The sequence below is a fragment of the Bactrocera dorsalis genome, chromosome 3 (assembly GCF_023373825.1).
Source record: "Bactrocera dorsalis isolate Fly_Bdor chromosome 3, ASM2337382v1, whole genome shotgun sequence".
Taxonomy (NCBI): Eukaryota; Metazoa; Arthropoda; class Insecta; order Diptera; family Tephritidae; genus Bactrocera; species Bactrocera dorsalis.
The window spans coordinates 23,056,184-23,080,085 of NC_064305.1; the positions used below are offsets into that span (position 1 = coordinate 23,056,184).

A 23,902-nucleotide genomic window follows, 5' to 3' on the forward strand; every position below is an offset into this window, starting at 1 on the left:
TATGCGATTTGGAACTTTCGAGTTAGAGCGCTCTTAAGCGAAAATGATTCGATTAAAGTAATTGATGAAACTGGTGGTGAAGTTACTGAGAAAAATGCTGTTGAAAAAGGTGATGAGTGGAAAAAGTTAGAGAAATTGGCCAAAAATACAATTATTGAATATTTAAGTGATTCCCTCTTAAGTTTTGTCACAAATGATTGCAGTGCTAAAGAAATTTTTCATAATTTAGATTCAATATATGAACGCAAAAATTTGGCTACACAGTTGTCCGTCCGTAAACAATTACTTTCACTAAAATTAAAAGGCGATATGGATTTGATAAACCATTTTAATATATTTGATGATCTAATAACGGAACTTTCTGCATCTGGCGCGAAATTAGATGACATGGAAGTTATTATATTGCGCTCGAATGTAGCATTGCAACAACACAGCTTAGCGCATGTCATCACCACGCAACCTTTCGACAGTGGCGCTTAGCAATATCAACACCTCGCGCATATGTTTTCTAAGCTGTCCAACAACGGAACAGTCCGGCGCTTAAGAACACTGCGCAGGCAATTAACCTTGCCCATGTGTTTGTCTAGCAACGTCGCAACGACGCAGGATAGCGCGTAATTCTATCACCACCTAACAACAGCAACACCTCGCGAGTTACATTCCCATACTCTAAACACGTAGTAATTATAAATATAGTAAGTGCTTAATAGTTATGATATCCACTTCACCATCATACAAAATATTAATATAAACATACATGTATGTCTGTTTACATACATACATACATGTACACTTAAACATACTTACGTCATTAATACATAAATTAAAATAAACTAAGTTCTTTTATTGTTTTCCACTTAATTGTGCATAAGAGGCATCGAACTCTTTAGTTTTATTTATTTGTTTATAAAATAGTCAAAATTGCATTGACAATATTTGTAACCAAAATTCTAAAGAATTTTAAGTGCATTTCCGCTTTGCTTCAGGTATGTCTTTACGATCGACATTCTTAAGAGGCGTTGCACTTATTGATTTTGCTGATAAGAATTCTTTGGAATTTTAATTGTATTTTGCTTTCTGTCTTTACTAGCAATTTTGTATTTAAGATTAAGAATTTTTGTAAACTAATTTAGTCATATTCTTTGACTCAACAAAGCAAGAGTCATATTCATTGATTCAACAAAGCGAGTCATATTCTTTGGCCCAATAAAGTAAGAGTTACATACTCTTAGTAATAAATATAAATATTTAAATAAATGTTTTAATTGGCGACGAGGATGGGATACGCGGAAAAGTTTCTTTGAAGAATCAAGGACTTTTTTTTATTTTAATAATTAACGCGTACCAAATAAATTTTTACTAAAATCCTTAAAGAATTAAGGTAGTGAACAAATCAACATTAAAAAACAAGAAAAACCAACATCAAAGAAGAGAGAAGATCCTTAAAGAATTAAGGTAGTAAACAAATCAACAATTAAAAAACAAAAAAACCAACATCAAAGAGAAGAAGAAGACAACATTTCAACATTTACGAAGAATCCTGTATAAAGTGAGTTCCTACAAGAAGAAGACAACATTTACGAAGAATCCTTTATAAAGTGAGTTCCTACAAGAAGAAGACAACACTTACGAAGAATCCTGTATAAAGTAAGTTATTTGCATATATATTATAAGTATAAGTTTTACAAAGTTATTGTTACACAAAAAAAAATCATTTGAATAACAAAAAAAAAAAAAAGAGAGAACCATTAAGATTACTAAGCGAAATTGCAAAGTGAAATTCTAAATGTTACATATATAAATTCATTTTATTTTTAATCATGACTCAAGCACCTTCTATTACCCTTGACCCTATCAAATACCTCAAAACATTACCTGAATTTAACGGACAACGACATGACCTTTACAACTTTACTACTCTTATAGATAGAATACACCCCTTACTAACGCAATATGACCAAATGTCTCAACTTCTTTTCTCTGATATAATAAAAAGTAGGTTACAAGGTAGAGCTAGGGAAATAATAGAAATAAATTTTCATGTACAGTCGTGGGCGGACATTAAGAATGTCCTTATAAATAATTTTGGAGAAAAATTGAGCGTAGAAGAACTTTATGATAATATGAGAGCAGTAGTATTCAGAACAAACACGCGTGGACTGAGTCAGCAATTATACGTTCTCACGTCTGCCAATACCATCAGCACATATGTATTCGTTCTCACGCCTGCAAATACCAGCTCGCAACACCACAACTGCTACGCAGCAGCGGCGGCAGCAACAGCAACAGGTAGCTTGAGGGTAGTTTATAATTAGAATAATTTTCGGTATAATGTTTGGTGCTCTTCGAGCTGGACGCGCTCCACTCGACTACTCGTAATAAAGTCAATAAAAACAAAATTGGCATTTTTAATTAATTGGCGCCCAACGTGGGGCTGTATTTAAGCAAAGTAGTTTGTCGGTGTCGGTTAAAAACGAGCAACTACAATCAACCAGCTGCCACAAACAATCAGGATTTTGCCGCTGAAAGTCGATCGAATCAAGGACCAGCCAGCAACTGCAATCAACCAGCTATCGTAAACGAGCAGCAGCTATTCCATTGGCGGATCAGGACAGGAAGAAGATCGAAGCAGCCGGCAATCATGAATTTAATGTAAGTTGAGAAACTCGAATTTCAATTTTAGAATCAAAGATCTAAACATTGAAGGTACCTCTTGTTAAAAAATAAAATATATTAAGAAAGTGAAATTTAAACTCTAATAGTTTACGGTGCACCCGGTATTTATTTCGTGGAAATAGTAATAACTTTTTCAATGATTAATTGAGGAATAGTGAGGAGTATTTCGTACACGGTATATGAATAGGCCAACCGTCAACTTAATTGACTTAGGGCCGTTTTCTTATGTAAGCAATAAAGTTCTCTTTACTAACTGGGAGGATAAATTGTTCCTCACTTAAAAGCGCGATTTAAGTTATTTCGTTTTCTCATCTTGCCTGTAAAAATATATGTGTTATTTCGAAATTATGGCAAGGCCAAAATTAAAATCCAACAATTGCCTATAAAATTGGCATGTTGGCAATGTCATGCAAGCAAAACGTAAACAAAATCAGCTGTTAATTAAAAAGTTATGATGGAAAGCCCACTGTTAAAAAGAAAAAGAGGAAAGAACTTCACTCCCCAAGAAGAGGATGCATTAGTGGAGTTGGTGGATGAACAACGACATATTCTGGAGAATAAAAGATCCGATGCTGTCACATGGAAACAGAAGGAGGAGGCCTTGAAAAAGTTGGCGGAGTGTTTCACAGCTAGGATTGGGACTAATCGAGAGTGGAGGACTCTACGGGATAAGTTCGAAAGACTGAAACGAAAGTCCAAGGCAGAAATGGCAACCGAGAAATCAGAGCATTATCGGACAGGTGGCGGTTCGGCTGCTGTAGAAAGTAGCAGCATGGTAACGCAAAAAGTTGCTGCTATTTTGGAGGAGTCGGCCACTGGATTGGAAAATACCTTTGATGGTGATGCAAGTAAGTAATTTCGTTGTTTCATATTTCCTAAATTGAGTGTCTTTTGGCACGTAGCTAGTGCCAACAGTTTTGCCAGTGCCACTTTATCGCCAGTGTAAACAGTTTTTACAATAACCATTTAGACCTACCGTCTCATATACGATACACCAGAAGTATTATTATTTTTAAATACCCTTGATAAGAAATCGTTTACATCTTGTGCTGGTGTCAAGTGCACGGTCTAAACAATACTACAAAAATAACTTTACAGCCCTATTCTGAAAAAACCTCTCAACTGAGTTGAGAGGAAACATTTGAGAGATTTCTTGTGAGGCATATTTTGTGAAGCTATACTTGCTCAAACCTCATAAGAAAAAAGCTTAAAAAAGTCACCACGTGAGGTAAAAAGCTTTTTGCCAACAGCTGCTTTGACAACAGCTGTTTTAGTAAAAATAAGCAAACACAAATGGACACACAAATGGATAATCAGCATATGTAAGTAATTTTGCAAATTTTAAATATATATATATATATAATAATTTCATATATTCCTAGGCATACAAAAGCGGAAAGGACAACACAGGAGCAGCTGCAACATTATACGAGTATAATAATGGTACTCATTTATTGTAGCAAATATATTGCATTTGTTGCAAACGTCGCGAAATGGCAAAGTCGCAACTCATCTGTTCAATTTTGTATGCAATTTCGTTTGCAACACAATGGCAACTATGCGAGCCAATTCTAATTGGCATCCATGGCAATTTGTGGCATATCAATATCAGCTGATCATTAAAACAGTTCAAACAAAGTTCTTATAAAATGGAAGAAGTAAGTATATTTAACTTTTATGTACTATTATTTTTCTCTAACTTTCAATTGTCTGTGACACATGTGTACATGTATTTATAGAAAAAACGTTCGCGGATAAATGGAACTTTTCGTTGGACAGAACGACAAACTAAAGATTTACTCAACATTATCGTGGAAAATGTAAAAGCTAATCCGGAACAGTTCGAGGTAATATGTTTGCTATTTCCAATAAGAGGGTATTTAACATTTAGTGAACTTACATATGTATTGTAGAAACCAACTGCTCAAAAATTCTATGAGCATATTACAAAAAATGCATCTACTTTGAACAGCATCAAATGGGATGTTATGCGCACAAAAATGAGGCACCTAAAAACAAGTTTTTCGTCCGCACTGAAATGGAAGTGTCAAACAGGTGCAGGATTGCTAGAAAGTGGAGATGTAAAAAGCGTTGAAGATTACATTAAAAAAATGTGTCCATTCTATGATGACTTGTACGCAATATTTGGTCATCGTGTAAATGTGCAGCCACCAGCTATTTATCAATCTACCATGCCAGTGTCATTGTTGGATACTTTTGAAGTAGATGCGTTGATGGAAAATGATGGCGAAACATTTTCAACAAGTTTACCTGAAAGTCCATTGGCCAGTCCGACTATGGTGCTTCCTTCTACATCAGAGAGTGTAGCAAGACCGTCCGCCCTGTCCATCGCAACAAGTGCTTGTACGCAAAATACCACTACACCAAAAAGAAATTTGAAAAGGCCTCAAACCTCAAACTGTTACGGATTGCCAATGCATTGCCCTCACTCTGGTCACACTATTATACAATTGCCAATGCATTGCCGACACTCTGGTCACTTTTTCGTAAACCAGCCTCTAGAAGACATCTAGTAAAAAGTTATAACAAGAAGGAAAGTTCGATTTATTCTATTTCATTTTTATTCAGTACAGTTGAGTACTAAAATTGTAAATCAGTTTTAAGAACATAATTTGAGTACAAAAATTGTAAATCAGTTTTAAGAACATAATTAATAAAAGTTTTAACAACAAAAGAAAATTCGATTTATTACGTTTAATATTACTCAGAACAATTGAGTACTGAAACATTAGTGTTACAACACTCTAGCCACGCTATAAATGGAAAATGTGGCTTGGTTCTTCCCTTCTTCGTTTTTCAATCATCAAGTGTATAAGTGCATTCATCTACACATTTTTTGGAATCATATCACAGACAATCGGGCCACATCATTCCACGTGCATCATTTCAGTGAATCATCTCATAATATATTTCGTAAGACAATTTTTATACAAAAAATATTTAATTGTAACCATCCAAAATCCGTGTACAAAGTGAGGGCTGATTTACTAAAAGTTATCAGTCCTCATGTTAATAAACGTGGGGTGCAACACCCAATCCGGAACCCTCAATATTAAATACAAACCTATTTGCATTATTATTTGAAATTCCATCAAAAAGCTGGAATTAGAATCACAAAAACTAGAATTCGAAAAGGAAATAGAGCAAACCAAATTCATGTTACAGAAGCTACAACTGGAGAAGGAGGAAAGGATCGAAATGGAGAAAATAAGATTGGAGCACGAAAGATTGTCAAGTGTTGATACGTCAAACAAGAAAATGCTTGATGAAGAGCTCCTTGCCGGAACATAAGGAGGCATATTCGTAAGGTTATGATCCGCAAAAGAAAGCGTATTCTAAATTTTTCGTTTTTCTTCGGAACCACGCTCAAAAGTTTGGTTTAAATGCCAAAATATTTCTTTTTTAATTTTTTTAAATGCTCTAATGTGCATATAGAACTTGAATTTATTCCAATAAATAAGCTTTTAATTGTTAGTACAAATTCTTTTATTCATTGTTTGCATAACTTAACAATTCATAGATGGTTCGGCGTACCGCTTCCCCTTCATTAGTTCGAGCAGTAGGTAATGACTCTAAAACATCGTGCTCAGATTCCTCAAGCTCGTAATCGAAACGATCGTCAAGTCGAAGTATAACATTGTGCAACAACGCGCAGCAGATAATCCATTTATTTACTCTATTCATGCCTTTTTCATCCTTGCAGTCTCAACGTTTTCAAGCTGCCAAACCTTTCCTTCAACATGCCATAACAATGTTCAATTCTAATCCTATAACGACTGAATATTTTGTTAAAGAAAGTTCGCTGACCCTGTGTTAGTTCTCTAGAGTTTTCTCTAAATGGTGTTATAACAGTTCGTGACAATTTATAGGCACTGTCACCTGCGATCCATTCAGCTCCTCCAAAAAACACATCGGCGTCATTCGACAATTCGCAGTTACTAAAAATACGTGCATCATGTACGCTACCTGGATAGCCTAACACTAAATGTTATTTATCCTTTATTAAATTTAAAATAAAGTCGAAGGTTTTCCAGTTTACGCGTGTAATCTTCTTGAATCTAGTCTCATCAAGTTCCCATAACACGTCGTTTAAGAAATCCTTACACTTAGGCACACTATTTTGAATAAACGGCACACTGTATCTTCATTCTTGGCCCAGAGCCAAAACAATCAGCAGTTCCTCCAATATGTAATCTTCTTTTATTGTCTTCTCTTCTACCAGAAAACAGTTCATAAATGCTTGAGTATGTTTCACATAATTATGTAAAATATGTTTCCATAGTCCTTAATCAGGCATGGGCAAAGTCTTAGCAGGTGCTAAAAGAGCGTAAGCTATCGTATACGTACACACACCGATTGTCACTAACACGCACAAGCGAAGAGCGTAAAACGAGCACTTACGATGGAACAAAGCGATGTTAAAATCAGTCTGCAATCAGAAGTTGAACTGAGCAGGTTGATGCGCACGAGTTGTATGCCGTATATAAATGAACACATATGCGAGTATAAACATGGAAGACCAAACAACGTTTCAGACAGAGTGGGAATTTGAATTTTTTTCTTTTGAATAATTCTGGGAAGTCGCAGTGCTTGTTATGTCAAAAAGTTTTAAATTTTGTATTTAAGCAAAATTTAAAAAGACATTTTATAATCTTTCACAAAGAAATAAATAATTTAAATAACGAAGAAAAATTAATAAAATTCTTTGAATTAAAACACGTATTTTTAATTAACGCAAACGTTAATGAACCAAGTTATGATTTAAATTCGGCATTTTTAAAAGCATCGTGTATTGTAAGCTACGCATTAGCAAAGAAAGGAAGACCCTTAGAGGATGGGACTTTTTTTAAAGAAATGGCAATAGCGGTGCTTCATTGTTTTGGGGAAACTGGAATCGAATTAGCAAGAAATATCAATGATATTCCTTTGTCCCGTCGAACAGTTACCCGACGCATTGGAGATATTTCAAATTATATGTATTTAAATTTAAAGAAAAAAATTTTGTCCTCCAAATATTACTCGATTGCCTTAGATGAAAGCACTGATATCCAAGATATTAGTCAACTTTTAATTTGCATAAGGACCGTTGATGAAAACTTTAATGTCTCAGAAGACATGCTTTGTTTGCGAGGATTGCACAAAAATGCAACCGGGAAAAATATATATAAGGTTCTACAAAATAATTTGTTCTCATTTTCTGAAAAAGAAAAATTATCATCCATTTGCACAGATGGAGCACCTACTATGATAGGCAAAAAAGATGGTTTGATTGGACAGCTTATTCGTAATAATATTAATATTTTTACTTTCCATTGCATTTTGCACCAACAGCAACTATTTGCAAAAAGTTTTAAGGTGGGGAATGTAATGGAAACTACAGTAAAAATCATTAAAAAAATTCGCGGTGGACATAATGCTCTCACCCACCGAAAGTTTCGCCAGTTTCTGGAAGAAACCGAAGCAGAATTCCACGATGTTCTGCTTCACACCGAAGTGAGGTGGCTTAGTAGGGCTAAATGTCTAGAGCGCCTATTTAACCTGAAGACAGACGTTCTTTTGTTTTTTGCGGAAGATACTTCCGTGGATACAAAAGAATTAATTAATAATTTAAATAATCCAAGTTTTTTGTTAAGTTTTGCCCTTTTGTGTGATATCACCAATTTTTTTCGCAATTAAATTTGAATATGCAAGTAAATACAAATTTATTTTTGATTTTACAATTGCTATGGATACTTTTAGAAGACGTTTGGAAATTCTCGAAGAACAATTTCGAGCTGGAGTATTGGATAATTTTAAATATACTAAGGAAATATGTGACCGTTTTAATATGCAACAAGAGTTACGACAATATTTTAAGTCCTTTGAGGATCTTAAAACTAACCTAGATGGCAGATTCAAAGACTTCATCAAAGTTAAACGTGTAATAAGGTTATATGAGAATCCTTTGCTCTGTGACATCCAAGAGCAAGAGGAACATTTACACAAAGAGCTCAGTAAACTTTAGAATGATATCAACCTTCCTTTAGACCGTGGTATTCAATTTTGGAAAAATATTGATGAAAATAAATATCCTATTTTAAAAAACGAAATTTATAAGTTGTACTCAATGTTTGGAACCACATATATTTGCGAATCTGCGTTTTCTGCTATGGTATACATAAAGAATTCCTATAGAACAAGGCTTTCAGACAAACATTTAGAAGACCTGCTTAGAATAAAGGTAGCAAATTTTGATATAAATTATGACGACCTTCTTAAATTTATCACAGAATGAACTCTTTTTTTTTTGACACTCGGATAATTGTTTGAAATTAACTGACCTCTTGAAATGTGTATTCATAATATTTCATATTATAATAGCTTTCATTTTCTAATAGCTTTAACTTTATTGAAGTTTCGTTATATATTTAAATTTCGATGAATTCAAATATAGATTTATATTTTCTTTTCATATACAAATTTAATTTATTTTTAAGTTTTTAAATGAATTAGATTACTAATTTATAATTAACTAATAACTTAAGTTTTATTCTTGCTTGAAATGAAAAATAATTATATTTTATATTCAATGGTTTATGCACATATTCTTAACCCTTATGTCAACGGCAACATACCTGGGTATGTTTTGCGTTTTCAAAACGCTGTAGCTCTGAACTGGATAATCGGATTGACTTGAAATTTCGTGATATCCTAGTGAAAACTGTTTTACGCAATAGTCTCAATTTTGGTTAGGATTGGATCATCCGTTTGGTAGATAAAGCCCATTTACAAAGTTGCACCCTTACGTCAACAGCATACATACCTGGGTATACCATACCATATGTATAGTAAAACGCATGCAAATATGATAATATTTGAAAAATATAGTTTATTTTGAGTGAAAAAAATATTTGTGGCATAAAAATTATTATAAATTATAAAATACTTATAAAAAAATATTAAAAAAACTACGAAAAAATTTAAAATTATTGAAATTCAATTACATCTATCGCATTGCGGCAAGTCTTTGGAATGCTCTGCGCACACTGGTTTGTTGCATAATGTGCATGCTTTACGAGTAGGGCGTCGTTTGGAGCAGATGTAGCAATTCCCCTTTTACTTTTGGGCGTCCCGTACTATCACGCTCCTCCGGTTCATGTGCTCCATCATCCACAACTCGGATGGGCCTACCTATCATGGCTTTGATGGCGATGGATAAATTATTGTCTATCATCAAAGATTTTGCCAAGTGTAGCTAGTGAAAAAATTGTCACATACAATATTTCTTCCACTTCCACCAAAAAGGCTGATACATAAATCTTTGACTATTCTTTCATCAACGTTTCTTTCACGTTCACCAGACGGTGCTATTCCTGTATAGATTTGTCCCTGCATTGAAAAATTAAATTCAATTTAGTTATTTATACTTTCAACAATATTGATAGTACCTGCAATGGATAGGACGAAATGGAGTCGAACACCCACCACACTTTTATCCCATATTTGGCAGGTTTTGATGGTATGTATTGCGTGAAGCCAGTTCCACCACGATAAGCATACAATTGTTCAATTACAGTGACGTTGGCTTCTGCCACGTAATATCTACGAAGACAGCTGTTTAGCATCAAAAAAACGTCCGATATTGCTGCTGCTTTGTCAGTTTGTTTGCGTTGCTGGTGTGTGTTTCCATTATCAAAACGAATGAAGCGGCTAATTTCCCAAAATCGTCGTACACTCATTGCAGCACGATATAATGGATGTGATTTAGTAGTCCACAAATCTTTCGTATGCACGTAACCAGAATGTGTAACGCCACTTAGCAAAAGTACGCCCAAATATGCATCAAATTCACTTTCTGTTATGGGAATCCATGATCTCGGTTCTCTTGTTGGATGTTTTGCATTGTCATCATCAAAGAATTGCCTTGCCTTTCGATTTGATTCACGAAAAATTATGTCACATATTTCGTCTGACATTATCAATTTGAACGTTTCTGAAATGGTCAAACCTTGCGTTGCCCGTACTGGTCCAGATTGTGCACTTCTTAGAATGTTGCGCGTACGGAATCGTACAGGTTGTGGTTGTATCGAAGACCAAACATTACCATCTCTGGCAGTAAAATATTCCCCAGCTTCAATTGGTGCATCTTCAAATTCTTCATCAGAATCACTGTCGTCCTCTGGGTCATATTCTGGTAACGTGGGCTCTTCTAAGTCTGAGTCATCACCAATATCACATACACATTCATCTAAAGCCTCGTCACCAACTACTGAATCATTATTTATTGAATTATTAGAAATATTATTATTGAATTATTAGTAAAAAAAATCTGAATCGCAAGCGATTAGTTGAATGTGTACCTGCCGAGTTATAACGGCATGCCATTTGCCATACAAAACGTATGTACATACCCGGGTGTGTTGCTGTTGACGTGCGTAAAAAAGTTCTGCTGTTGACATAAAGGTTAAATATGTGCATAAGTATATACATACGTATTCGTAGCATTGCGGCTTCGTGCGACATAGACCTGCTCGTTCGACATCTGCAAGCAGACTGATTATTTTTTGGTTGCTGGTGCGCTTGGTCCCACTGTAAGCGCACTAACACAATCTCATTTTGTGATGCTTGTTTGATTGTTATGGTGCCCATCCCTGCTCATATTATTATAATATGTTAAGAGCGCGCCTAGCAATAACAGGCGCTTAGTGACAACAACATATTAAATATATGTACATATGTACCTCGGCAAACCACGCTTAGTGATAGCGCTTGGCTTGGGTGTCTGAATGCATGGCAACAACGCATAACACTCACTTAACAACAAGTTATTGCACCGCCAAAACTACCGTACGCCAAAGTAGCAACAAATCTCACTTACTTTAGCATACGCTTGGTAACAACATACGTATTAGATGGGACACGCGTTTTGATAGCGCTTGACTTGGACGGCTGCATGCAGAGCAACAACAGTAGCGCCAAAGCACCAGGCACGCGAAAGCAACCACAAACCTCGCCTACCTTAGCATATGCTTAGCAACAATTAGTAGAGGACCGCAAGGGAAGCTGCTGCTCTGCTCAACGCACTAACTAACGCTGACAGAGGTTTAGTAAAGCGACATCGATGGACAATAGATTATTAAGTAATTAGCAACCAAGCGAGTAACATCGCCATAAAGTGTGAAAAATTGCATTCGTTTAAATAAATTAACAAAGGAAAGCACATTGTCCTTTAATTTATATAATAATTTCATATATTCCTAGGCATATAAAAACGGAAAGGACAACGTAGGAGCAGCTGCAACATTATACGAGTATAATGTTTTGCAAGCAGCATCCTGAGTTGCAACGTCGGAAGCTAACTCCGACCAAGCCTTAAGGGCTGCAAATACTTTGGTCGGAGTTAGCGGATAATTTAAATGCCTTAAGAGGTCCAACTCGGTCGGCAGCCAATTTTTTTGACTAAAATAAGCCAAGTGTTATTAATTGGGCACACATCAAAAAAGGATTCAGTGAATAAAATCCTTACGCGTGTGGATCCTGATCAAAAGTAAAAGGATAACCTTTATCCTTCAAATCGACGCAAGTAAAATAAATAAGTGAAAATTTAATAACAAGTTAAAACCTAAAAAATGAACGCACGAAATTCAAGCACTCCAGACTATAGTCACCGAACTACAGCGAAAAATAGCTTCAATGGAACTAGCTAATCCAACATTAACTCCTCAAGCGGAGGAAGAGGACGACATATGTGTATACAATAATCCACAGGAGTTAGATCTAAACATGTTCAAACTAATAAGAACATTCAGGGGCGATCCTAAATAATATCGACCATGGAGAAAAATAGTGACCACTCACATGAATAACATTATGCAATTCAGAGGAACAAACTTATTTGCTCAAGCAGTGCTCATAATATTAGGGAAAATAACCGGCGGTGCATCGCAGGTCCTGGTTAACAATAACACCAGAACTAATTTTAATGCAATCATCGATCGGCTTGACTTAATCTATGCCGACCAACGACCACTGTATGTCCTGGAAGATGAAATGAGAAGGTTGCAACAAGTTCATCACTACATGAATACTACGATCAAGTGAATCAAGCGTTAAACCTGATCCTGTCCAAGTTAGAAATGACGTATAAAAACGAAGCAGACCTTGCATCACAGAATAAAGAAGCACAATTAAAAGCCACGAGAACATACATCTCTGGCATCAGATGTTCCTCAATCAAAAACACATTATACTCCAGATACTGTGCATCACTCACAGAAGCTCACGATATAGCTAGAACTATCCCACATGATGTCGGCTATCAACACCTAGAATACATATCCAGGATGCGACCACATCCGCAACACAATTATACACTAAACAACTGGAACACATTTCCTCAAAAGATCCTACAACCCAGAGTAGAACCTATGGAAATAGACTCCTCAACACGATTCCGACGACCTACGCATCAAAGAAACATACAACCAGCAAACAACCACCAAACAACCCACCAGTCCAACCAAGACAGCAACCAACCTTCAATCCCTTCAGATAAGCAGTCCAAACATTTGGCAACCGATTCAAAAGGTATAGAGACGAAACAGACACTGTACAAACTGTACAAAGAAGAAATATGAAAGAAAACCAATTAAACACGTAATCCGAACAACGCCAACACCCAATTTAGTTGGCACATCAATACAAATGGAATATTCCAAATACGCGGCACGAGATACTTATCTAGCATTTTTCGCTACTCTAAATACACATACTTACGTAAACTCGACACGAAGCGACAATTCCACGAAATAATAGAAGAAGTCATCACACGAATATTCCCCAACTGTACCGAATTGATGACAGATAACGAAAATATATTCAGCGGCGTGAGCACAACAGCACTATTGAAAAAGCTAAAAATTAAACATACACTCACAGCAGTGCATCATTCAACATCGAACGCACAAGTCGAGCGGTTACATTCGACGATACTAGAAATAGCTAAGACATTAGCAGCAGACAAGGAAAGTACAGCAGATGAAGCAATATTTCAGTCAGTAAAAGATACAACAGGACACTACATTCAGTAACCGAAGCAAGACCAGTAGATGTATTCTTTAACAGGAACCAACATCCTGACAGCAGAAAAAATAAAAAGGAAACAAAATTATATGCTTGAATACCACAACAAGAAAAGAAAACACAGAGAATTCCAAGAAGGACAAATAATCTACGAAAAAACAGACAGAAGAGATAAATCCAGTCATCGTTATACAAAACATATAGTAAAAAAAAACCGTGAGGACCCAGACTTAGCAACCAAGTGGAGGATCATACAAGTTAATGTACCACTGTGGCTGGCCAATTTTGTATGCTGGGTTACGCCAAGAATAGCAGCGTCGCTACTTGTATGCTGGTTTGCGTAACTCAATGCGCTTTGCAACAGCTCTCGCTGAGCGTAAAACTGCATACCACTTAGCAGCAGAAAGACGCCAACTCAAAGCTGCGTAACGGGACATGATCAAAGAAGAAGAATTGGACAGCGGCAAAAAGACAAAAAGGCAAAAGTAAAATCATTCTAGAACTGAACGGCGAAGGTGACGAGTTAAATCGTCATAGAACATACCTTTAATTTAACATTTAACGACACATATTCAATTAATTGGTCTTACTGTTGAAATAAATAAATTTAATTTGTGTAACAAATAAACGTAATTAATTTACACAAGGATAACATACACAATGTCAACAGAACAAATATGGATATTGCTGATAACAATACTACTACTACATAAACAACTAAAAACATACGAAATAACGAACGTCGAAGACAAAAAATATATTCTAACACAAACAGACCCATCTTACATATACAACGAAGAAGATTATTTATTCCACATAGTGAATTTAACAACAATCTTAGACTATTATGAAACCATAACAACATCCATAAACGGATACCACAACAATGAGCAAATAGCAGATACGATGCTCATACAAAGGATAGAAGCACTAAAGGATCAGTTGTTAACAAGGAGACACAAACGAGCATTAAATTTCCTAGGCAGTATATTCAGCTTCATAACTGGAGTTCCAGACCATGACGATGTCATAATAATAAATAATAAATAACTTCTTTGCTAACTTTGGTATATTTTCTACCCAACCTCTAGAAATGTAATTTTTTTATGTTCTGTGATACCTTAGGACTAATAAAAAATAGAAGAAAACGCTTCAATAAAAAAAATAGTTTCAGGTCTAAATGGGTTAATAAGGAAGCCTTCAGACTCATCGAAAGTGCTGGGCGAGAAATCCGGCTGAAACTCAAGAAGCCTTCCGACCTAGTAAGACAACAGTAGCAGCAAATGTATTTCTTAACATTTAGCTTTTAAGTATCTCTTCTAATTATTTAGACAAGAATTGTTGTTAGTATTTTATTTTTATATACTAGGTACAATGTAAAATAATAATAAAAAAAAAGAAAAAAAAACTGTGCTTGTGTATTTTAATAACTAAATTGAGAGGATCGGCTGCAAGTTTTATTGCAAATCTGCCTTCAACCTCGACAAATTTTTCAATTGCCTGGAACCTTCTTAATGTAAAATTTACTAATAAAAGCTTACTAGCAAATAGTTATTTCAAACAAATTTTAGATGCACCAGACTGACTGAGACTGCTTTTAATGTACGAAATTTTGAAGAAAAAATTTCTGGAAGTACACAAGCATTGAAAAGCCTCAGTTTGTCTGCAGATAATTTGTTACAAACTTTATTAAACTATATTTATAAAATTACACATAAGGATAAGCAATGGCACATCGTAAAGAGCGATGCACATGGCTTACCCCTTTTCTACCGAAGAAAAAATACGTATTAACCAATAGAGAGAGATGTGGTCGACTCGAACTAAAAAACAAGAAAAATAAAAACCTTATATTTACTTTGTTAAGCTTACTTATGATTTTAACATGCAAAAAATGTTTAAATATAAGTTACTTTCAAAATATTTCTGGAGTATCTGTTGGGTTGACCAAGACAATGTGGGATATAATTGTTCACATCGATTTATCAGTACTCGGTTGAAAGGTACCTTATTTCAAATTCAATTTCATTTGATATACTCAACGATATTTGAAGAGAATTTAGTGAACTCAATGATTCAGCAGCAACTCAATGATTGAACAGCTTCACGACATCATCGCGTTCACGGGGAGGAGGAAGAAAAGGAAAACTAGGACAGTGTTACCCTTCAAAGGATCATTATACTACTCTTTGTTTGGGCTGATGGATGAAGAGCATACAGAAGTTTTTACGGAAAAAATTGAGAAGGATAAGGAGAACGAAAACTACTAGCTGGGATTGCTGCGAAATCATGCTTATTGGAATAACTTTAAAATAATAAACGACTCAATTTATTCAATGAGTTCAATTCTCAAGTTATTCATTGAAGCAGACACCAACTCAGCACAACAATGGATACATTTGAAATGCTTCAAAGGGACATTATAAGCGTCCTTTGGAGCTCTAGAGGTAATATGTCCTTTGAACTTGGACATATAGCCACCACAACAGCCAAAATTACTACCCACGTCGAGTCGACACCGATTCACCCAAAGGCTCAAACGACCACGACGGCGACACAACCTCCCATGGCCGAGACCAGTGCACGACCGGCCCTGCCTATCGCGTCGCACGAAGAGGTAACACCAGGGTTCCTAGAAGGGCTGACAATAACGCGACAGCACTTCATCAAGCGCTCCAGGAGAACGCTATTCTTCTGCAGGGCTAGAAGTTGGAAGGCGATCGCGTATTGGTGCGATATGGCAAGGAGAGATGCGTGCTACATTTGTACGACTAAACACATAAGGCCAGCGATTAACATTAATTTTACTAGTTTTAAGTACTCATTTGTGCATTTGTACGACTAAACACACAAAGCCAGAAATTAAAATTGGTATTACTAGTTGTAAGTACTCATAATCATAAGACATAAGACACCTTGTACCATAGGTTAAGAAATTGCTGCTAAATAAAGATTTCCACACCCGCTCCCCGTCCACGGCACATGCCAACCAGGACAGCCAGCCAGCCTCCAGCCAAACCATCGTGGGAGATCGAAACCACTCCTTCCACCTGTAGCCAGCGAAGTATCGTTGTCCGAAGTGAGGGGGGGACTGTAACGTGGTTTTTACCACCTTACAATAATTTACTTCAACACTGTACATCATTTACCCTCACCCTACCTCAACATAGAGCTTTCCACCATACTAGAATTATCCTACACTTAGTAAACTTCACCTCACAGCATTGACCAAAGCTACGCACACAACTTACCTCACTACGCTGACGAAAGCTGCGCTATGCTACTAAATAAGCAAGCACTTCACACCGAATACGATCCTAACAGCAGACAGCAACGCGAACGGTCGTGTAGTAGCGCAAACAAACGCAAAACATAAAGCTTAGCAAGGCCGTATGCCTGCTTAGCTACAGAAAACTATACAACAACAGTGCAGTGAAACATTACAGTGCAGTGATTAGTGATCAGTGCAGTGCACAGTGTATACATAGTGATAAATTGACACTAAAAACATTGAAAGGGAAAAACATTGCGAGTTTGCAAGGCTCAACAAAAAAACACAGTTTACAAAAGTGTTCAATCTGCACAGCTACCAGTATCTCATTCAGAAAATGTTCCGATACCAAGATGTCCAAGTCCAACTGACAGATATATTTCGCCAACAGTAATGGTTAGTTTGCTCAGAACGTTGTCTTTGCTTAAGTTTCTTACTATTACAAGATGTCACTTAATGTATAAGTATCAAAATACGAAACGTAAGGGAAAAAACATTTAAAAAAAAAATGGATTAAATTTCAGTTTTTTCGACATATTGGCTATAAGGACACAAAAAACATTGAATTTGGGGTTTACAGTCATCTAAGAACTTAAAAACGGACTTAATCTGAGAAGCTTTGCCAAAGAAAGTTTACCAAAAAAGTCAACATTAAAAAAGTTAGAGACCGACGAAAAATGTGCCTTTCTCTTACAATGGGCCACTTTGATGAAAACCTTCAAAATTTTTGTATGAAACCATGATTGTAACTCAAAAAAGTAATGATGCAGTTCGATTCGTAAGACCCGAAATAGGGGGAACCGTCGAATTTGGTCTTGTCTTTTTTTTGACTATCACAATGATATTAATTAAATACTGTCATATGCAACTATGTTAACGTTTTCCTATCAGCTGATTTGCAAGTAGCAGAAAATAAATATGTTGTAAGAAATGGAATCTGACGACGAAAGTGATATAGAGTGCGAGGTTTTAATAAATATGTTTATAAATCGCCGCTCTCGCACAGGGTGGCTGATGAAAGCCGCTACCAAAAAAAAATTAAATAACTTTTTTTCTATCTAATGAATCTGGTTAATTTTTTTTTTATTTTGCAGATTGACTTTTACATTTAACAAAAATGGATAACTGGGACACTGAAACAAGAATTTGGATTGTCCGCCGCTATCACGCACTGGAGTCCGTAGTTTCGGTTCAAAGAGAGTATAGGCGCACGTTTGGCGGCAATCCTCCGATATTTACGATTATTTAAAATGAATGACTATTTAGGTGGGGAGGAAGCAGAACTATTCCGAAACCAAAAAACTACTTTTCAATTAATGTGCAAACGTTTTGTGACAGCAAACTGAACATAATGGATATCGTGGGATGGACTTCATTTGCACGCAAATTGAAGGAAAAGTGTGGTGTTAAATGTCCGCGTTAATGTATAAAAGCTTTGGTGCAAGTTAACACCCAGCCATACATACATATGTATATGATTCACTTAGCAATACGACAATACCACATAACGCATATACAACGTGATCAACACACAAACACATGGAATGACATCATCATACAAGAATATACAGTCACCACGTGACCAACAAGTAAACAAGCATGACATCATCCAAGATTTCAACCCACCGGAATTAGATAATCAAAAGCCGACATGAGTTGACTGCACTACTATAAAAGAGTGACGCGCATACAACTCTTGTCCTCAGTTTGAATTTAATCTTAGGCATAGCCAGTAATGTATTATTGTTCATTGTGTAAACATATAATATATATGTCGGCGCACCCTAATAGTGTGTGAATATTCATATGCGTGTGTGAGTGTATGTGTATACAGTTTAGGGAATTTCATTAGAAGTCTAAGTTCCTCATTATTCCATCAGCCGTTAATTGTGCTGTGATTGGTTGTCACTTCAAGAAGTACCGCTTTAGCGAGGCGACAGCGTGGCGTCGCCACCATCGAGTGTGGTTGTCTGCATGTCGCCTCTTCAAGGAGTACCGTTTTAGCGGGACGACAGTGTGACGTCGCTATCGTCGAGCGTGGTTCGGTGGTAAGTTTAAAAGGAAGAAAACGACGTACAAAGAGGCAGTCGAGTTGAAGACTTGATCTTGTTAAGTCGGTTTCTAGAATTAGTAGTGGGAAGATATTGTGAAGTAAGATAATATTGTGAAGTGTAAGTGTGAAACCGAAACTCGCTACGCTATAACCAGGTCTAACGAAGACAATGGTATTCCGACATATACATATAAGTATATGAGGGAGGAATCCAAGGGAAATATATTTTTTTTGTATAATAACTAAATATTATTCTTAATTTGCGCATAGAAATAAGAAATTATTTATACGTTCTTAAAAAAAACAAAAGCGTAGGAGTTAAATTTTTTGAGTTCGACATGCAGAGATCGACGATAAATCCGTTATTCCTCGCTATTTTTCGATAAAACTTTTTTTAAGTATCCTTCAAATGTTGTACTTTCATATAATAATAAGTAAAATAAACCTACAGCAATAATTTTTTCTAAAAAAATTCATGAAAAAGGTCTTTTTTCAAACGGTGTCGTGCGGTAGCTGAAGAGAGCAGCGAGTATATACTCTCACAACGAGTAGAGTATATAGACATAGGCCCCTATTATGAGTTGCATTCGATCTTCGACAACGATCGAAAATGCTGGTCGAACGAATTTGCATTTGGTATTACGACGCTCATTCGATGAAGATTGGCGTTATTGTGAATTGCAATCATTTTGAACGTTCACGATAGTATGGTGTAAAAACTAAAAGCGTTTTGTTTACGAAGTGTGAAAGTAAAACTAACAAATATTTTATAAATAAAGAAAATATAAATAAAAGTTAAAATAAAATATGACTATGACTGAGTTGTGGTTTGGCGATTCTTCAGAGGAGGATGAAAGCTTACTGGAATTGGCTAGAAATAGAAAGAAGCTAAGGGACGCTTCCAACCCTTTGGAATTGGATTCCGCTACGTAAGTACAATGCTATTTGTTAGAGGTTTCTACATGTTCAACATTTAGGAAATTTTATTTGTAGATTTATAAAAAACTTCCGTTTGTCGAAAGAGCCGTTTGTTGATTTGCTGTCCGAGGAGATGCTGCAGCGATGCACGAGCACGAGCGAAATCTATTCCCAATATACTAAAATTGGCAACAGCTTTACGATTTTGTGCTCAGGGATCGTATCAACTTAGTATAGGGAATGAAAACATGCTTGGACTTGCACAGCCCACAGTGTCTGTGGTACTATCTGAGGTACTCGATGCCCTGGAGAATTTCATTTGGAAAAGATGGATACAATTCAATTATACCGAGGCTGAAATGCAACAAGCAAAATCACATTTTTATAGTAATACCAGATTTCCTGGGGTAATCGGTTGTGTTGATGGTACACACATCAAAATTGTGGCTCCCAAAAAGGAGTTGCAGCATTTATATTACAACAGAAAAGGATTCTTTAGCATTAATGCTATGATTGTAAGTATGACAAGTTTATCGTAAATTTGTAGTTGAGCATTTTTGGATTTTATATTAATTACAGGTTTGTGATCATACAATGAACATACGGTATATAAATGCAAAGAATCCGGGCAACGCATGATTCAATGATTTTCAACATGTCAGCATTGAAAGCATATTTAGAACAGCAAGTCGAAAATGGTCTTCGCAATACTTGGCTACTTGGTACATATGTATATGTTTGACTAAAAAAGCAAAACGTTATATTTTTTAGAATAATTTTTTTTCTGAACGCTGGATACGCTCTAAAAACTTAAAACCACTCATTAATGGCGCAATCGGAAAAGGTGAAGAGGGAAATATTTATCGTAAACTTCTTCAACAGAGAACGGCATCGGCTGAATGAAAAACATTCGTACGCGTTCAACAGCCGAATAATCACACTGTTCGGATCAGCCGATCAAACTTGCATGCGCTCACATTTTCGTTGTTGATTTTAAATACACTCGGGTGTGTGCGATTTTTTGTTTCACTCCGAGTTTGTTCGGCTCGTGTTCAATATAATGATTTCGGACGCATGCTCATTCGGTTCAACAATCATTGTTTTGAACAAGAACAACACTCAACTCGCAAAAATCAACTCGTATGATTTTACTCATGCGCGCAGCAAGCGGCACTTTTTCTGCACAGATGAAATGTGAGAAGAACGAAAACAAAAACAAGCTACAACAACAAGCTGCAGTTCGTGGAACGCATGGGGCTTACATAGAAATTGTTACTGTACATGCACGCTCACATCGTGCCGTCTTGTCGCTAATAGTTTACTCATAATCGATCAACTCAAATTGAACCGAATGATGCTTTCGTCAACACATGCTCATTTTATTGAACGCTGACTTTTGTTCAGTGAGTTGAATTGAGTGAGAAATTTTGAACCGAAGACTCAAGATCCTCGGAATGATGTGTACGGCAAAATTAGTTGATTTTTACTCATCACTCTGTTTTTTTCAGTGAGTTGGATTGAATGAAAAAGTTCGCGTATGAGTAAATCAAGAAAATAGTGATTTTTGCAGTTCTCTGTTCTTCAATGACGTGAAAAATGTTAATAATTATACAAACAAATAAATAAAGTATATAAATAAATCAAATTTGAAGCCGTAATCGGCAGGTTGCACTGTTTCTTCAAGTCACATTATGGCAACTTACTTATTATTTAGTTCATTGTTGCAAATTTCAGTTGGAAAATAATGCAGGTAGTAAATTTCATATAAATATTAAATTAGATATATAAAAATTAGTGGTATAACGGAATAAGTTTAGAAAATATTATTCTCACTGAAACTCAGCGACTAAAAAAGTGAACATTCTTCAGATTAGTTTTCGCATTGACCCTCCACAACTTATGGTTTGAAAACCATTCTTTTTTGACATTTTTTTATATTACAATTTTATCGATATCTACACATAATTTTTCATATAAGCTGATACTTATTGTATATATATTTATGTACTTGTAAGAATTTAACTCATTCAATAAAAGTTTTTTAAAGTGCGGATTCACTAAGTTATTTATACAACACTCGAAAAAATAATTCAAAGATTTTAAACATTGAATAGTCAGAACGTTAGTTTCGAAAGATTTTAAAAATATACTTATAAAATATTTTTTTTAACGTTATATGCATATGTACTTAACGTTTTACAAAACTCTAGTCTCAGTTTTTGTACTTAAATTATGTTTTTTTACTTAATTTGTCATCAAAACATTTTCTAAATTTTTTTTTAATTTTAAGTAATATTTTTTAATTTTGTTTTCTTCCGTCGCTTTCTAAATACTTATATCTATCGTTACCTTATGCTTGTTGATTTTATTTGTAGATGTATGTATGTGATATAGTTGATATTCATTAAGACATGTTATTTACTAAAATTTCCACATTGTAGGTTATGGTGAATTTATCTCGTAGGGTTATGTTCACACTTGTACACTCAGTAAATCTGAAATATAAAATATAATTTAATAGCAAAAATAATATATGTATACAACATAGAAAATAAATTATATTATTTTTCGGAATTGTTAAAATTAAATTGTAATTAAATTTCACAGGTAAATGATATTTCAAAAAAAAATCTATTTTGATAAGTTGGTAGGACTATCTTTAATTACTATGCGCGAACTGTCTCCCAGTTTGTTTATGGCAGTTAAGTCGGTACACCTCAGTAGTCCGTTGCGATTTTTACAATGGATATACTTACATAAATATCCGACAAAGAATTTGTCTCAAATTTTGTATTTCTAATCAAATGTCGTGTGGAGAATTGTTGAGAATGTTGGAAAAAAAAAATGACTAGTAAAAAAACCTTAAAAAACTGTCGAGAGATCGTTGAAGACATGCTTCGTTCTGGAAGACCTTCCTCCTCTTCAACTGTTGAAAATATTAAAAAGTGAAGGATATGGTGCATGAAAATTGTCAGGCAAGAGAGTTAACATCTCTCGCAAGTTCGTTCGAATAATTTTAGTGAATATTTTAGGTATAAACGCGTTTTTACTCGTCTCATCCCGATAAAGCTGAATTTTTTTTCAATAAGAGTACAATTGTGATCGAATTTAAAGCCAAAAACGCAATGAATACCATCGATCAACAACCGTATTCCCCAGGTTTGGCTCCGTGTGATTTTTTTCTTGTTCCTAAAACTGAAATTGCCGTTCCGTGTAACTGGTTTCCAGTCGATCGAAGAGATATGTAAAACAAAATTCGCTGAAGGAGTTGCAGGCCATCCCAAAAAGTGCTTATGAAAAGTGTTTCGAGGACTGAAAAATCGTTGGCAAAAGTGTATTGCAACTGATGGGGATTACTTTGAAGGCGACAAAATAATTATTGATGAAAAATTAAATATTTTGCGTTTTATTATCAGTTTCCGCGTACTTTTTTGTCAAAATGCATATTATATTTTATATTTAATATATCTTTTTCCGGGTATAAAATATAATCGACTTCGATTTGAAATTTATTATTTATTGAAAATTCCAATTTTTTTTAATTTATGAACTGTAAAATTAAAAACTAGAACGGCAAGATTTATTGTTGACACTATTCTGGCATCTAAAAATATGAATTGTTCAAAAATTGTAATAAATATTATTTTGCATTAATAAAATAATTTAGTTAAATTAAGAAACAAAGCCCTCCATATTTATATATTATATTTTGTGTAAAATAAACTAGTATGCACTTACCATTTTCGATAGTTCTTAGGCGCTGTTTATATTTGTGATAGAGTTCCTGAAGGATTCATGTTTATGATCGTTATAACGGTGTTCTACAGTTCATTATTAAGTTAATCCTTAGAAAATTTTTCGAGCTTCGGGAGTTTACTAGCGCCTTCTAGATTCAGCTTTTG

General features: G+C 35.3%; 4 protein-coding genes across 4 annotated transcripts; 3 read left to right on the forward strand and 1 right to left on the reverse strand.

The window, feature by feature from the left end:
* Nucleotides 1-3,130: 3,130 nt before the first annotated feature.
* LOC125777315 (uncharacterized) lies at nt 3,131-3,622 on the forward strand. The gene is made up of 2 exons (XM_049451785.1): nt 3,131-3,524; nt 3,579-3,622. Exons 1-2 carry the CDS (start codon nt 3,131-3,133, stop codon nt 3,620-3,622), a joined length of 438 nt encoding a protein of 145 aa, XP_049307742.1.
* Nucleotides 3,623-4,198: 576 nt separating this feature from the next.
* Nucleotides 4,199-6,122, forward strand: LOC125777316 (uncharacterized). Its single transcript, XM_049451786.1, has 4 exons — nt 4,199-4,334; nt 4,416-4,523; nt 4,590-4,976; nt 5,797-6,122. The coding sequence occupies exons 1-4, from the start codon at nt 4,326-4,328 to the stop codon at nt 5,986-5,988; spliced, it is 696 nt and encodes a 231-aa protein (XP_049307743.1). The 5' UTR covers nt 4,199-4,325; the 3' UTR covers nt 5,989-6,122.
* Nucleotides 6,123-8,518: 2,396 nt separating this feature from the next.
* Nucleotides 8,519-10,958, reverse strand: LOC125777772 (uncharacterized). Its single transcript, XM_049453325.1, has 2 exons — nt 10,125-10,958; nt 8,519-10,065 (listed from the first exon to the last, which is right to left on the reverse strand). Exons 1-2 carry the CDS (start codon nt 10,650-10,652, stop codon nt 9,910-9,912), a joined length of 684 nt encoding a protein of 227 aa, XP_049309282.1. The 5' UTR covers nt 10,653-10,958; the 3' UTR covers nt 8,519-9,909.
* Nucleotides 10,959-16,210: 5,252 nt separating this feature from the next.
* Nucleotides 16,211-20,639, forward strand: LOC125777317 (putative nuclease HARBI1). Its single transcript, XM_049451788.1, has 3 exons — nt 16,211-16,375; nt 20,216-20,515; nt 20,580-20,639. The coding sequence occupies exons 1-3, from the start codon at nt 16,211-16,213 to the stop codon at nt 20,637-20,639; spliced, it is 525 nt and encodes a 174-aa protein (XP_049307745.1).
* Nucleotides 20,640-23,902: the final 3,263 nt, after the last annotated feature.

Excerpts from the sequence above, each read along its gene's own strand:
- LOC125777317 (XM_049451788.1), top strand. The coding sequence starts at position 16,211 with ATGTCCTTTGAACTTGGACATATAGCCACCACAACAGCCAAAATTACT. Across the intron at positions 16,376-20,215 it reads CTATCGCGTCGCACGAAGAG|GGATCGTATCAACTTAGTAT; the intron begins GTAACACCAGGG and ends TTTTGTGCTCAG. Across the intron at positions 20,516-20,579 it reads TTAGCATTAATGCTATGATT|GTTTGTGATCATACAATGAA; the intron begins GTAAGTATGACA and ends TATTAATTACAG.
- LOC125777315 (XM_049451785.1), top strand. The coding sequence starts at position 3,131 with ATGGAAAGCCCACTGTTAAAAAGAAAAAGAGGAAAGAACTTCACTCCC. Across the intron at positions 3,525-3,578 it reads TACCTTTGATGGTGATGCAA|CTAGTGCCAACAGTTTTGCC; the intron begins GTAAGTAATTTC and ends TTTGGCACGTAG.
- LOC125777316 (XM_049451786.1), top strand. Across the intron at positions 4,524-4,589 it reads CTAATCCGGAACAGTTCGAG|AAACCAACTGCTCAAAAATT; the intron begins GTAATATGTTTG and ends TATGTATTGTAG. Across the intron at positions 4,977-5,796 it reads CATTGGCCAGTCCGACTATG|CTGGAATTAGAATCACAAAA; the intron begins GTGCTTCCTTCT and ends TCCATCAAAAAG.
- LOC125777772 (XM_049453325.1), bottom strand. The coding sequence starts at position 10,652 with ATGTCAGACGAAATATGTGACATAATTTTTCGTGAATCAAATCGAAAG. Across the intron at positions 10,066-10,124 it reads TTTCGTCCTATCCATTGCAG|GGACAAATCTATACAGGAAT; the intron begins GTACTATCAATA and ends TTTTCAATGCAG.